Here is a 13882-nt window from a genome sequence, read left to right on the forward strand (position 1 = left end):
TTCAGGGCGGGAGAGAGGGAAGGGGGAAACGACTTCAGGGCGGAGAGAGGGAAGGGGGAAACGACTTCAGGGCGGGAGAGAGGGAAGGGGGAAACGACTTCAGGGCGGGATAGGGGGAAAGGGGAAAAACATTCCTCCTTTACACCTGTGATAGGGTTCCTTTACCATTGGTGTTGTGCAACAAAATGGACTGAGGCAGGAATTTATAGCACTATCTATAAAGGCTGTAAATATAATATGATTGCCAAGTAACATGTTAATTGACTCAGTTATAGATAGGCTGATTATTTTCTCTGTGTGTGTGGCGTGCGTGCGTGTGTGTGCGTGCACATGTATCTTACCCTCCACTGTCGTCTCTTGATTGTGTTCCTGGTGATCATCATTGCAGCCCAGAACTGAGTGAAGGACAGTCTCAGACGCTTGTAATACTGCCTGTACACAGACGGGGAGCCAGTCAGTCACTTTCAGGTGGACACACTAACTGCAATCTCAATCTCAAGACTTTTCGTTTTTCTTCTGTCTCCTCCCTTGTTACACATCTCTCTCTCATCTCTCCATACCTGGCCTGATGTCCTCGTATGTGGCTCTGGATGACAATGGCCTTCTGCTTGAAGAACCTAAAGTTGCGCCTGCAGATGAACCCTCTGATGTTCCTCTGGATGGTAACCGCAGCCCAGGTCTGAGTGCTGTTCCACTTGTCCTCCACACGCTGGTACAGCACCTCCTTCAGAAACACCTGCAGGCACGCCACACATGAAATACTTTATCTGAATCCACCAATCCAATTTACATTCAAAAAGGATCCAAACTTTTCAAACGGCACTCAAGTGTACAGAAAGCACCTCCTTCTCCAAACAGCTAGGCTGCCACGACAGCTTAAACAGAGCAGTATCTACCCTAGTTTTTGGCAGGCCCACAATCTGGATGCCACGCACTGCAAGCCTCTGTACGTGGCCGAGACTGCCAGCTTGCACCTCCACCCGAGGCTGTCCGAGCGTGCCACGAGGGGCTGGTAATTAAGAAGCTTGTCAGCAAAGGCCTGCTCCATGTAGTCGTCAAATGAGCAGCCAACTTCCAAAATGAGCGCCTCCCCTCACAACAACATCTGCCGTATTTGGCACACAGGAGAACACATCAGCATTAAACCAGGTTCCTCTTACACAATCAATCAATCTATCAAATGTACTTAATGGAGATTATAACAGAACATGGCCAAGATGTTCAAACGTTCATAGATGACCAGCAGGGTCAACAATGTTTATGGATGTGTGCTATTGGTGAGACAACCTGTCACACCACGCTGGCTATCAGGTCGAGAAATCGGTCACGACTATCAAAGAACAGCAACCATTCACAACATTGGCAACAGACTTCATTACATTTGATTCAAAAGGCACTCGCACATCTGAGCAAACTTTGCATGGCAACAGTTGAACAAGATGAATGAAAGAGGAAACCACACAGTGCTCTCGATAGTATCACTGATCTTTAATAAGCTTACGTATCGGTCTCATGGCCTTCATCAGAGCTTTGGTGAATTTTATGTATGTAGAATACCATAGAGTACCAGAGCGCTAGATTATATTTTGTTGGTAGAACGTGCAGCTTTATCAGTAAAAGTATTGTGCTACATGGAACGGGAGACCGAGTGGTCAGCACAGTCCAGATTGGGGACGCAGGCCGGTCCAGTGCTGTAGCACAGTCCAGATTGGGGACGCAGGCCGGTCCAGTGCTGTAGCACAGTCCAGATTGGGGACGCAGGCCGGTCCAGTGCTGCAGCACAGTCCAGATTGGGGACGCAGGCCGGTCCAGTGCTGTCGTAGCTGCCTCCATCTGAAACCAAGGAGTGTTGTCCTCGATGTAGGATGAGATGTTCCATCAGGGGAACAGAAGCTTCCGCAACAACACAGGGGTCCTACACAACAACACAGGGGTCCTACACAACAACACAGGGATCTTACACAACAACACAGGGGTCTGCCACAACTACATCAGAGGCAGTCACTGGCTCCGTTTGCATATCAGACCGCTCCGCTCCAGTCCTGTTACACAGGTCGTTGAGGTCCGGCCAGTCTGACCAGACTCCAAAGCCCACAGCACAAGTATCCAATTTTCCAATGGCCTTCCTCCAATGGAAAATTAAGTTGTCCTCAGTGTCCGTGGCCAGTTGGACCTTCCTCCTCCGTAGGTGTAGAAGGAGGGAAGCTCTGGCTAATTCCCCAGCTGTGGAGTCGTCAGTGTTGAGCATGTTCAACAGGCGAGTCAGTCTGGTAGCAGTGTAAATCCACTCAAAATCCGGGACACCCAAACCCCCCTCTCTTTGGCTCAGGAAGATTTTTGATATTTTATTTGATCTTTATTTAACTAGGCAAGTCAGTTAAGAACAAATTCTTATTTTCAATGACGGCCTTGTTCAGGGGCAGAACGACAGATTTGTACCTTGGCAGCTCGGGGATTCGAACCTGCATCATTTCGGTTACTAGCCCAACACTCTAACCACTAGGCTACCCTGCCGCCCCATAACTTCACGTGTGTGTTTAAGCATATCCACATTCTCACCACTTGAACACTTGTGTTATTAATTTCGTTCAGAACCTGTGAGATATGCACATTTGCAAGCAGATGTTGAATCTTTGCTAGACACACACACACACACACACACACACACACACACACACACACACACACACACACACACACACGCACACACACGATCAAGTTCACTCTTTAGACCCTGGTCTAAGATACTAGACTTGGCTTGCTTGGATAGAGCTTATTTTTCTTCTATGAAACAACTGTACAGCGTTACAGTGGCTTCTTAGGTACCTTAGTGAGTCCTAGCTGGTACTGCCCCTCATCAGCCCCTACAAAGTTCAGCAACGCCACGGTCTGCTCCTTATCAGACATGGTGGCTGGTCGCTCCACCAGGAGGATTCCATACCTGGGTAAGAGGGAGATGGGACAGGAGGGATAATAATCATTTGAGGAGAAGCTCACCGAGATCTATGAAGCAGCAAGTGGTGGTTGGCTCCGAGTTTGACTTTCTCCCAGTGAGATTCTGGTATACTGTACGGTTGGTACTGTATGTGTGTGGATGGTGGTTAAACCGTGTGAATGATTATTAGTTTGCGTTGGTTGGTTTGGCCAGTACCTCTCCATAAAGAAGGAGAAGGGGATGCGGATGGGGAATCCCTCCTTCCTGATGGTGATGGTCTCAAGTATCCCAGCATGCCTCAGCTGGGTTGACACATAGTCCACATCAAAGATACCGGGAAGCTGAGGGCAGACGGACAGGATATGAGATCATATAGGTTTGTAACTTTTGGCCTAGAAAGGGTGCAGTTGGCTACATTTAATGTTGCATACCCACCTTGACATAATTTGGCTTGAAACATCGAATAAAGGTGGTTTTACATCTGGATGGAAGGGAAAAAAACACAGGTCATCCACCACTGCCTTGCTTCTCTCAGCAAACAAAATGAAAATATATTTTGCCTTTTTGTAAAAAACCCTGACCTCTCTAGTCGTGTGGTGAGCTCAGTCAGGGACTGTTGGAAGTGTGCTGCCACCGTGGAGGGCTGTTGCCTGTGACCTTTACCCCTCCAGCCCAACTCTCTCTGCTGCAGGTAATTATCCTGCACCTTACGGAACAGCCCTGACACCATCTGAGATACAGAGATCGATTGATTGATTGAATGGGTAATTGAGTGAGTGATGGATTGATTCCCCTTAAGCCTACAGGAATGACAAGTTCACCTTCAGTCTACTCCTAGCAAACAGCTCAACCACCTCGGTACGGAACTGATCATGGTTCTTATTCAGAAAGTTATGGACCTACGGAGAGAGAGGAACATAAAGAGAGAAAAAAATCACTCTGTCCATCCATATCAACATGTCCTAACTCAGTGGTTCCTAAACACTTAAGAAGCTAGAACCACCTGGTACGTGACAGCTCCGGCGTAGTGATACACAGTGAAGACAGGCAGAGGGATCTTGGGCTTAGTGTAGTGTGGGCTGTTCCCATGGTGATAGTGGCACTTTTGGAGGAAGGTGTGGTCGGTGGCCTGGGGTAGGCAGGTCTGGTCATCCAATATACGGAGGATACCATGTGGTCTGGAGGAGATGAGGTCCAGACAGGAGTGGAAGTCCTGCAGTGGGACGGGGTACCACTGGATCTGCTCTGTACTGTACTCTTCCTGGAGAACACACACACGAATGCACGCACAAGCGCCACCGTTTTTTAATCAGTATTCATGAATGTCAACCCCATTAACTATTAGAGACGCACAATTACTTTACTGATTGTTTGACTTGTGAACTCTGACCCCGGGCCCACTGACCTGTTCCTGGGTCACCACGGCCTTGTTGACAAAGTGTTGCAGCTGCTCGTTGGCAAAGTTAATACACAGCTGTTCAAAGCTGTTCACTCCCAGGTCCTACAACACACAGGTAAAATATATGTTTAATAAATGCATGTAATATGCAATAGAACAGGGCGGCCCAACCCTGTTTCTGGATAGCTGCAGTCCTGTAGGTTTTCGCTCCAACCCTAATCTAGCTCACAATCTAGCATATTATAATTCGATTAAATTGCACATTCTCCATAAAACATTTACTGTGGTCCTCATTGCCCCTCACCTCGAAGCCGTAGATGTCCACTATCCCCACGGTGCTGTCCATTTCTGTAGGGCTCAGCCAATCATTGATCTGCTCCAACAGCCAATCGAACAACACAGAGTACAGGGCCTTGGCTATGGCATCTCTAGGAGAAAGGGATAGATAATAGATCATTATTTTTCTATGCTGCTCTAGATAGTATTGATTAACTCCAAATATAAGGTGGAGGAGCTCACTCACACGGCAGTGCATGGCTTGGTCAGTACCTGGATTCTATGGCACTTTCCACAGACAGGGGGCAGTAGATCCTGTCATAGGTTGTCTCCTGAGGAGGGACAGGAACAGTGCCTTCAGAAATAAATGTGCGCCCCTTGACCTTTTCCACATTTTGTTGTGTTACAGCCTGAATTTAAATTGGATTCAATTGAGATGGGGGTTTTTCCCACTGGCCTACACACAATACCCCATAATGTCAAAGTGGAATTATGTTTTTCCCATTTTTTTTTTTTTACAAATCAATTCAAAATGAAAAGCTGAAATGTCTCGAGTCAATAAGTATTCAACCCCTTAGTTATGGCATGCATAAATAAGTTCCGGAGTAAACATTTGCTTAACAATGAACATAATACATTGCTCTGTGTGCAATAAAGTTTTTAGCGTGATTTTTGAATGACTACCCCTGTGTCCCACACATAATAATCTGTAAGGTCCCTCAAGCGATCAGTGAATTTCAGACACAGATTCAACTACAAAGACCAAGGAGGTCAAAATTAAAACAAATGGTGACTTTAAAACAGTCACAGAGTTTAATGGCTGTGATAGGAGAAAACTGAGGTTGGCTCAACGACATTCCACAATACTAACCTAATTGACAGAAAGAAAGGGAAGCCAGTACAGAATAAAAATCTTCCAAAACATGATTCATGTTTGCAACAAGGCACTAAAGTAACACTGCAATGCAATTCACCTTTTTGTCCTGTATACAAAGAGTTTTGTTTGGGGCAAATCCAATACAACACTTTACTGAGTACCAGCCTCCATATTTTCAAGCATAGTGGTGGCTGCATCATGTTATGGGTATGCTTGTAATCGTTAAGGACTGGGGCGTTTTTCAAGGCTAATTTGTTTTTACTGAATGGAGCTAAGCACAAAATCCTAGAGGAAAACCTGGTTAAGTCTACTTTTCACCAGACACTGGGAGATTAAATCACCTTTCAGCAGGACAATAACCTAAAACACAAGGCCAAATCTACACTGGAGTTGCTTACGAGTGGCCAAGTTACAATTTTGACTTGAATCTACTTGAAAATCTACGGGACGACCTAAAAATTGTTGTCAAGCAATGATGAACAACCAATTTGACAGAGCTTGAAAAAAATGTAGAACATAATGGGCAAATGTTGCGCAATCCAGGTGTGGAAAGCTCAGAGACTGACCCAGAAAGACTCAGAGCTGTAATCACTGCCAAAGGTGCTTCTACAAATCATTGTCTCGGGGGTGTGAATACTTCTGGAAATTAGATACTGTATTTCTATATTTCCTTTTACAATAAATGGAAATGTTTTCACTTTGTCCTTGTGGGGTATTGTGTGTAGACAGGTGAGAAGAAAACCCATTAAATCCATTTTGAATTCAGACTAATTAAATGTGTAATGAGTCAAAGGGTACGAATACTTTCTGAAGGCACTGTAGATCAGCTAATGTATGAATAGTTCAAGAGAGAATGAAGGGTGAAGGCATGGTGAAGGGTTTGTTCTGACCGTGACTTTGTGTGTGATGACAGTCTGTAGGGCCTCTGAAGACACCTGCAAGAGAGAACCTACTCTCCTGGCCTCTGCCTCACTGAAGATACGGGCCACCTCAAACGACTCACTCTAGATACACACAAGCGTACAGTATTAGATATTTCTCTACTGTCTGTTTCTCACATACACTGTGTATGAGACATACAAATGAATGAAAAACATCCAAACATGCATACTACTCTGAATAACTCACATCCTCTTTGAGCACAGACTCTCACCTAAGAATACACCCACCATACACTCACCCTCCCTTACCCTACTCTCTCACACACACCTCGTAGGAACTGAAGCAGATATTCCCCAGCTGTAGTATGGAGGAGAGGATGGCCCAGACTGTGGAGATCTGGTCGGCGTGTAGACCAATCGTCTCAAAGCACTGGGCCAACAACAGGAAGTCCTGTTTGTCCAGCTTCCCCTTCAGCTCACAGGACCCGCCCTGACAGAGAGAGGGAGGCCGAAGTCATCTATTCAGCTCGACTGATTGTTCCTTCAATCCTGGTCCAGGGAACACCTGGGATGTGCAGGTTTTTTTAAATTCTACTAACGGATTCTATTCATTTTATCCTACTGATTCTACTAATTGGGGCTTACTTGGTTGAGGTAGTAGTATGTCTCTGCTCCCTGCAGATAGAGCTCCTGTTTGTCCCAGTCGTTCATCCCCGCCAGCAGCTCATAGAACACATGGTAGTTCCTCTCCTCATTGGCCTGACGCAGAGACAGTACAAGTTTGGTAACCCATGAGTAACGTGTCAGACTGAGGCTATGAGGAATATGCACCCAGTTGTCTCACACGAAGACCTCACCTGGAAGACAACGCGTGACTTCTCAAGAAGGTACTTTGACAGCGAAGTCCCCACCACCACACCCCTGTCGACCATTTAAAAAGATTGAAATACATTTTTCACCCCCTCCGGTTCCGTGCCAATTGAACACAACTTTGTTTCTGTACAGAGTGAAAGAGATGAGGCTCCTAGAGGAGGACATACTGGAGAACGTGGACGTGAAGATATTTGCCAAAGCGACTAGAGTTGTTGTTGAGGATGGTCTTGGCATTACCAAAACTCTCTAGAATCGGCAGCACCTCCATGGGCTGTCTGAGGTTGTTGTTCCTGCCTTGGTACATGGAGCTGAGGTAGTGGACTATAAGCTTGGTGGCCTCAGTCTTACCTGATCCACTCTGACCACTGTAGAAAGAGAGAATGCACTTCAAAATAGCTGGAGACAAGATGATAGGTCAATACAGGCCTCCAAAGAGAGAAGGAGAATAGGAAAGAGAGAAAGAAAGAGACTGGTGCCTCTGACATACCTTATGACGATGCACTGCTCTTGTGGTGAGCTCTGAGATTGGCTGAAGGCTGCATCGGCGACAGCATAGACATGGCTGCACAAGTAAAGACACAGACCCACAGACTTACATTAGCAACAGGCGGATTTCCCTTGGTGTTACTCTGTGCATGTTACTCTGCTGTCACTCCGATTGGCAGCATAGTTATAATTGTGTTATTCTGGCATTACAGTGGGTTTGGTTCATTCTAGGGTTCACTCTCGATTTACTCCTGGGTTACTCTGCTGTTACTCACGGAGGGTTGCGTTTCTGCTCCTTGCCCTGGTACTGCTGTCGGAGGTCCTCTGTGTAGAGGTCAAGGGGCTTGAAGGGGTTAAGTGACAGCAGCATGTTACCTATGTACGTCTGGGACACACAGGGGAAAGATGGTGGTTATCTGGTTATCTGGTTATCTGGTTATCTGATATGGCTGAGAGGTAGAGCTGAGATACACATGTTGATATGGAGAGAGAGAGAGAGATCGGTCTGAGTTTTTCCTCATGTTCAGTTGTAAGGTTACATACGTAGATGGAGTCCCGGTGAAACCTCTTCTTCAGATTCAGCAGCACAGAGCTCTCACACACCTCCCTGGAGACATACACCAGTTAACAGAGAGAGGTGTGTGTGTAGGTTACCTTCTAAATGTAATCCGTCACAGTTACAAGTTGCCTGTCCATAACTGTAATCAGTAACGTCATTTTTTGATTACCCCCAAATCGGTAACGTGATTATTTTCTTTTGGATTACTTTTCCCTTAAGAAGCATTAGAAGAAGACAAAGGATCCATTAAACACATTTGGTGTGTCTCTGACTGGTTGTCAGATTCGCTCAGGTGGAACAAACTTAAACTTGCACCTTTCAATGCTGAATTGAATGTCTCTAAGAAAACAGAAAGGTGCCCTAATATATTTTCTTTTGTCCCGCAAACATCCTCTCTGAATTAGAAGTTATCCTAGGAGTACTCACCTAGTTTTTCAAAAGTATCTAGTCTGATTACAATATTTTTTGCAGGTAAAGTCCACAGTTCAAAAAATCAAATGCAAATCAGATTACATGTCATCAGTTACTCCCACACCCTGACTGTGTGCACGCCCTCTCTCTCTCTCACTCACTCAAGCTGGGATAGATCCTCCACCTCGTCCACCTCCACAGCCTGGTCAGACCCTGGCATCGCGACCTGAAGGTGAACCCAGAGCAGGCACGTGTCAGTCACACGTCGCCCTCCAGAACCATGTACAATGGATCCTTCTCCTGACCCACTTACTGTGCCTTCTTTCCGTAGCTATATTTCTTGTCAAGCAGTACCTGTTTTTTTTCTCCTTCACTTTTCATTGTACTCTAACCATATCCCTCAGTGCCATAACCCCGCCCAGAGCCCCTCTACCCCAGGTAACCAATACATCTGTATTCATGGGAAAAAGGCTGAGTCACTGTGATAGTTGATACACTGTATGCTTGTGCCATGCTCTATTGTATTGGTACTGACTAGAAAATAAATAAACTAGTAGAGGTCTGCTTTACAGGCTTTAGTCAATACACACACAGACTGACAGCGGTGAATAGGAAGTGTGATGCTTAGTGAACAAGGATAAGTAGTTATATTGCCTGTTTTGCTCTCATAGATGCTTACCCTGAAGCTACAGCATTGTCCAAATGACGTTATAGATGCTGTGAAGTTGTTGGTCCAGCGCATCGCGGGTACATACTGGAAGTTCAATAAATAAAGCCAGAACAATCGCAGTACCGTTGTGTTATTGAGGCGACTCTCCAGCATGTCCTGAGCAGGGTCCTCAGACTCCCAGGGTCCTCTCCCGTTGTGGGTCGGTACAGTCCTGGTCTGGTTCCCATCCTCGTACACCGTCCACTTGGTCAGCTTCTCCACTGTCTGGTGGGGCAGGAGGGTATCCGCTCGCAGCCAGTCCTGTTGAGGGAGGGGACGATAGTGGAGTTTTGTGTAACAATTGTAATTGTGATGCTATCGCGACATCTGTCCTATCGTGATACCCGAGAGGCTTACGTAAATTGGTTAACTGAAACGCTATCCTCCTATCCACATATTTAAAATGTTTTCTGTTAGATATTATTATAATACAAAGAAAACAATTCATTACCAAAAGGTCATCCACATACCTGGGGGTCTCCGCTCATACGAGTCGTCCCAGCCCAGTGCACCTCCAGAGGGCCGACAGGGTACAGCCCACCCCCTCCCATCAGCTGGGCCACCTCTCGATCAGCCTCTTCTTCATAGTACGACCCCACCCTAGAACCAACTCTGGATGGTTCTCCAGTCAGTCTGACAGGTTCTCCAGACTCAGGATCATCAGTGAGGGGTCCGGCAAACCCAGCTCCTGTCTCCCTGTCTGGGACTATAGCTCCACGGCTGGGTCCTACTTCTATTGCAGCAGTAGTAAGAGGCTTGGATAGCTTGGTCAATTTGAATTGATCGTTGCCCAGTTTGCCCCTGGCTGCCTGGAGGATGCTGAAACCCTCATTGCCTTTAAGTGCCGCCTCCCTTTTCCTGTCCTCGTTGCTGGTGTCCGGTGTGGGTCTCTGTGCTCCTGTGCTCCCATTTGTACTTTCAGTCCTCTTTGGCTCTGGTGCTGCTCCAGGAACAGGCTTCTTTATGGACTTGAGGAGGGTGAGGTCCGGTTTGACTGGGAGTACCAGTCTGGCTCCTGGTTTGGGGGGCTTGGGTGCTTCGAGGGTGGCTCCCACAGCAGTGCTGGAGCCTGGGGTGGTGGAGGAGGCTGGCTGAGCAGTCTGGGATGGCTGGGCTGGTAGAATTCCTATGGCCTTTCCCATGCCCAGCTTGTTCATCCTGGGAAGCACGATGGCTGCTGGAGGGGAGGTGGAGTGGGGGTCGTCACCAGACTCCCCCACTTGCCTCTTCTGGGTGACAGCAGACTTATCTTCGGCTCCGTTTCCAGAGGTTCGGTTCTTCTTGCTGGCCAGGCTGGTCTTACTAGCCACACGCATGGCCATCCGATGTTTAAGCAGGCTGTGTTTGGAGCTAGTGGCTCCCTCCCTCTGTTTGATGGCTTGGAGAGGGAGCCAACGGGAGAAGCCAATGGCCTGGGTCACTACTTTCAGTTTACTCCTCAGGTTGAACCCTTTGGGCATCTTCCCCCTGATCCAACCCGAGACGTGGCGTAGAGTCGTCACCCCTTTCCTACGAGTGACGAGACTGTCCGTGGGTTTGGCTGAGACTGGATCTGTCGACCCGGCTGTCGTTGCTTCCTCTCCAGGCCTGACCAGCATTTTATTGCTCCTTTGTCTAACAGATGCCATCTTGACTCTGCCCAGGACCAGGCCAATGTTTTTCCTGCTCCCCTGTTTGGCTTCTCCTTCACCATCTTGTTGCTCCCTTTTCACTTGTTCCTGTTCTCCTTCACCCAGACAGGCTTGGAGGTCATTTCCTTTTGATTTCAATAGCATCACCCGTGATATGCCTTTAGGGGCTTTGGATGAAGTTGAGGCAGCCTCATCCTCCTGCAACTCCAATGGGGAAGACGAAGCATTCTTGTCTTTGATGGAGGTTTTTGTTTGTTTGGCTAGCTTCAGGATCTGGGCCTTGTGTTTTGCAGCGTCAGCCTTGCTGAGGGAGACATCTTTCAGAGGCTGGGCTTCTTCCTCTGCTGGAGTAGCTTTCTGTTTCCCTTTCCCTTTCTTTTTCTCAGCTTTTTCTGCTTTCTTTTTCTCAGCTTTCTTTGCTTTCTCAGCTTTCTTCTTCTCTGCTTTCGTGGGTTTTTGGGCCTTCTTAGGTTTGTCAACCTTCTCTTCAGCCTGGCCCTTTTTCTTCATGAACATCTTGGATTTCAGACACCCTGCCGGTGCAGTGACGCTGGTCGTCAAACTGAGTGGTGGTACAGCGGTGGCTTTCTTGGGCGACCCTCTTTTCCTTGAAGTTACCTTCTCAGATTCACCCCCATCGCTGGTCACTGCCACTGATTCTTCCTCTTCCTCCTCTTCCTCACTGGTACTGACTGGCTCCTCTTCAAGTTTCCCTCGTTTCCTGATTTGCACTGGAAGTTCTTTTTCTGATTCCTCCTCTACTGGAGGTTCCTTTGCTGATTCTTCCTTCACCTGCCTCTCTGTGCTTCTCTCCGTGTCTGACACCTCAACCTCCTCTTCGCTGCTATCCTGTGTCGCCTCTGTCTCGAGCCCTTCTGTCTCAGTTGTCTCCTCAATACAAACTAGCTCCTCCTCTTCGCTCTCCTCCACTGAACTCTCTCCTTCGCTCTCAGATTCTTCAGTCTCCTCTGTTTCACTCCCTATGACACCTCTTTTTTTTACAGGCTTTGTTACAGGTGTAGGTGTGTCTGCCCTCCCTCCTTTGGTTTGGGGTATTTTTGATCCAGGTTTAGATTTGATAGCTTTATTCGTACCGCCATCAACTGTCATGCTTTTCTCCTTCTGAGGGGATGATCTACCATTCTGACTTTTCCCATTCACTGTTTCCTTACCTTTCTCCTCTTTCGACTGTTGTTTAGTCTGCTCTTTACCTCTCTTGCTATTCTCCTCTTGCTTTTTCATTTTACTCTCTCCTTTTTTAGTCTTCCCTTTGCCATTGACCTCTTCTTTCTGGTCTACGGTTTCTTTTCCATTTTTCACTGCAGGTGGTGGTTTGGAACAATTCTTTTCTCCTTTTTCCTTCGGTTTCTTTCCTCTGTTGGTTCTCTCATTTTCTCTACGGGTCCTACCTTTGGTTTTTACAAGTGGCATGTCTGAAGGATGTCCTCTATCAGCTTTTATTCATCTTTGGTTTGAATAAAATGGTTACCTGCAGAATAGGAACATACCTACTAAGACTATGGTAGATAAGTTCAAGTTACACAGTACAGGAATGAATAACAACGTATGAGGCATACATTTCTTTTAATAAATAAATAGCCTGAAATGACTGTTTGGATTTCAATGACATTTAAATATTTCTTATCATGTCTCTTACTTTCAGTTAAACCTTCAACTTGCCTGTTAGCACCATAATTACTCTGGTGCTAACACACGAAGGCTTAGATCGATCAATGAATAAATAAATGCAAGGGCACCAGGTCAAGTAATGAGTCTGTCAAGCATAGTCTGTCAGCATTAGGACAGGGTTTCAGGCGTTTTACACCTGGATGGCCACTTGACACACAAGTCTTAGGTTAGAGAGCCAGATTAGCTGCTAACCCCATTAGCTACAGTATCACAACAGTAGTATCATACTTGCAGTATAGTGGATAGTATATTATAATACACAACATAGTACTTGCTATGGCTAACTACCACAACACAATTTAAGGTTATTTTTAACCATTATCATATAGAAAAACAAAACACAAATGAAACATCCTAAGTGGCTATAAATGTTTGATCTCAGATGGATAAGGTTACACTGCAGAGATCTAAACCATGTTTTATTTGTAGGTCAATCTAAATGGTTCTATCCTGCCGGGGTAGTGCAGTGAGAGGATGTATCAGGGTGATATAGCTTACCTGGCCTCTCGGGTGATCCTCAGGCATGGCTGGGGGTCCAGAAAGTGTTTCTGCTTGTCCTCAAGTACTGGTGTCACCTACACACACATTGACCCACCAATAACGACAACAAACGCACACACACACATAACTTAACCCCAAACAAAGACAACATACACACACAGTATTTGAATAATTGAACTGTCTTTGGCAGTCCGTTCAGATATACAGCTATTCATATGGGCAGCTGGTGAATGAGGGAGAGGAAATGTGAGAGCAGGTGTGTGGAGACACTGACAATAGGTGGTGACAGACAAGGGAGAGCGAGAGATGGAGAGAAAGAAAGAGCAGTGGCTTCTCAGAAGAGAGAGATTCCATCAGTGCTCTGGAATTAAAGGGCTATGCTCTCCTTCCATTTTCCCCCTCTTCTCTATTTCACCTTAAATTCATCATCTTTCCAGTTGAATAGCATTACATAACTTATCTATAAAAACCTATGCAAGCTATTTTTTGATTACAATTATGGACAAGGTATGTATCAACAATATGAAGGCTCTATATTGGCTACAAGAAGGTGTACAATATTACAATAAACTCTGAACAGAGCATTCTGGCATAGATCATCATAGTCCCCATTGGCTAAGGGGCTTTCTGGCTCATTAGAACAGACAAATTAAAT

General features: G+C 46.2%; 1 protein-coding gene across 1 annotated transcript in view; it reads right to left on the reverse strand.

Moving 5' to 3' along the window:
• Positions 1-12147, reverse strand: part of LOC139377128 (unconventional myosin-XVB-like) — a 31454-nt gene extending 19307 nt beyond the window's left edge. Inside the window, exons 1-22 of the mRNA XM_071120150.1 lie at positions 9877-12147; positions 9491-9667; positions 8859-8923; positions 8271-8334; positions 8003-8112; positions 7729-7803; positions 7409-7606; positions 7226-7289; positions 7014-7127; positions 6697-6858; positions 6378-6491; positions 4884-4942; positions 4639-4762; positions 4341-4436; positions 3939-4196; positions 3757-3834; positions 3517-3665; positions 3371-3416; positions 3152-3276; positions 2827-2941; positions 561-736; positions 342-432 (exon numbers count right to left, since the gene is read on the reverse strand). Of these exons, the coding sequence (XP_070976251.1) occupies positions 342-432; positions 561-736; positions 2827-2941; positions 3152-3276; positions 3371-3416; positions 3517-3665; positions 3757-3834; positions 3939-4196; positions 4341-4436; positions 4639-4762; positions 4884-4942; positions 6378-6491; positions 6697-6858; positions 7014-7127; positions 7226-7289; positions 7409-7606; positions 7729-7803; positions 8003-8112; positions 8271-8334; positions 8859-8923; positions 9491-9667; positions 9877-12147 (4731 nt within the window). The remainder of the gene's footprint in view (positions 1-341; positions 433-560; positions 737-2826; positions 2942-3151; positions 3277-3370; positions 3417-3516; positions 3666-3756; positions 3835-3938; positions 4197-4340; positions 4437-4638; positions 4763-4883; positions 4943-6377; positions 6492-6696; positions 6859-7013; positions 7128-7225; positions 7290-7408; positions 7607-7728; positions 7804-8002; positions 8113-8270; positions 8335-8858; positions 8924-9490; positions 9668-9876) is intronic.
• Between the last annotated feature and the right edge of the window lie 1735 nt (positions 12148-13882).

This window comes from Oncorhynchus clarkii, chromosome 20 (assembly GCF_045791955.1).
Source record: "Oncorhynchus clarkii lewisi isolate Uvic-CL-2024 chromosome 20, UVic_Ocla_1.0, whole genome shotgun sequence".
NCBI lineage: Eukaryota > Metazoa > Chordata > Actinopteri > Salmoniformes > Salmonidae > Oncorhynchus > Oncorhynchus clarkii.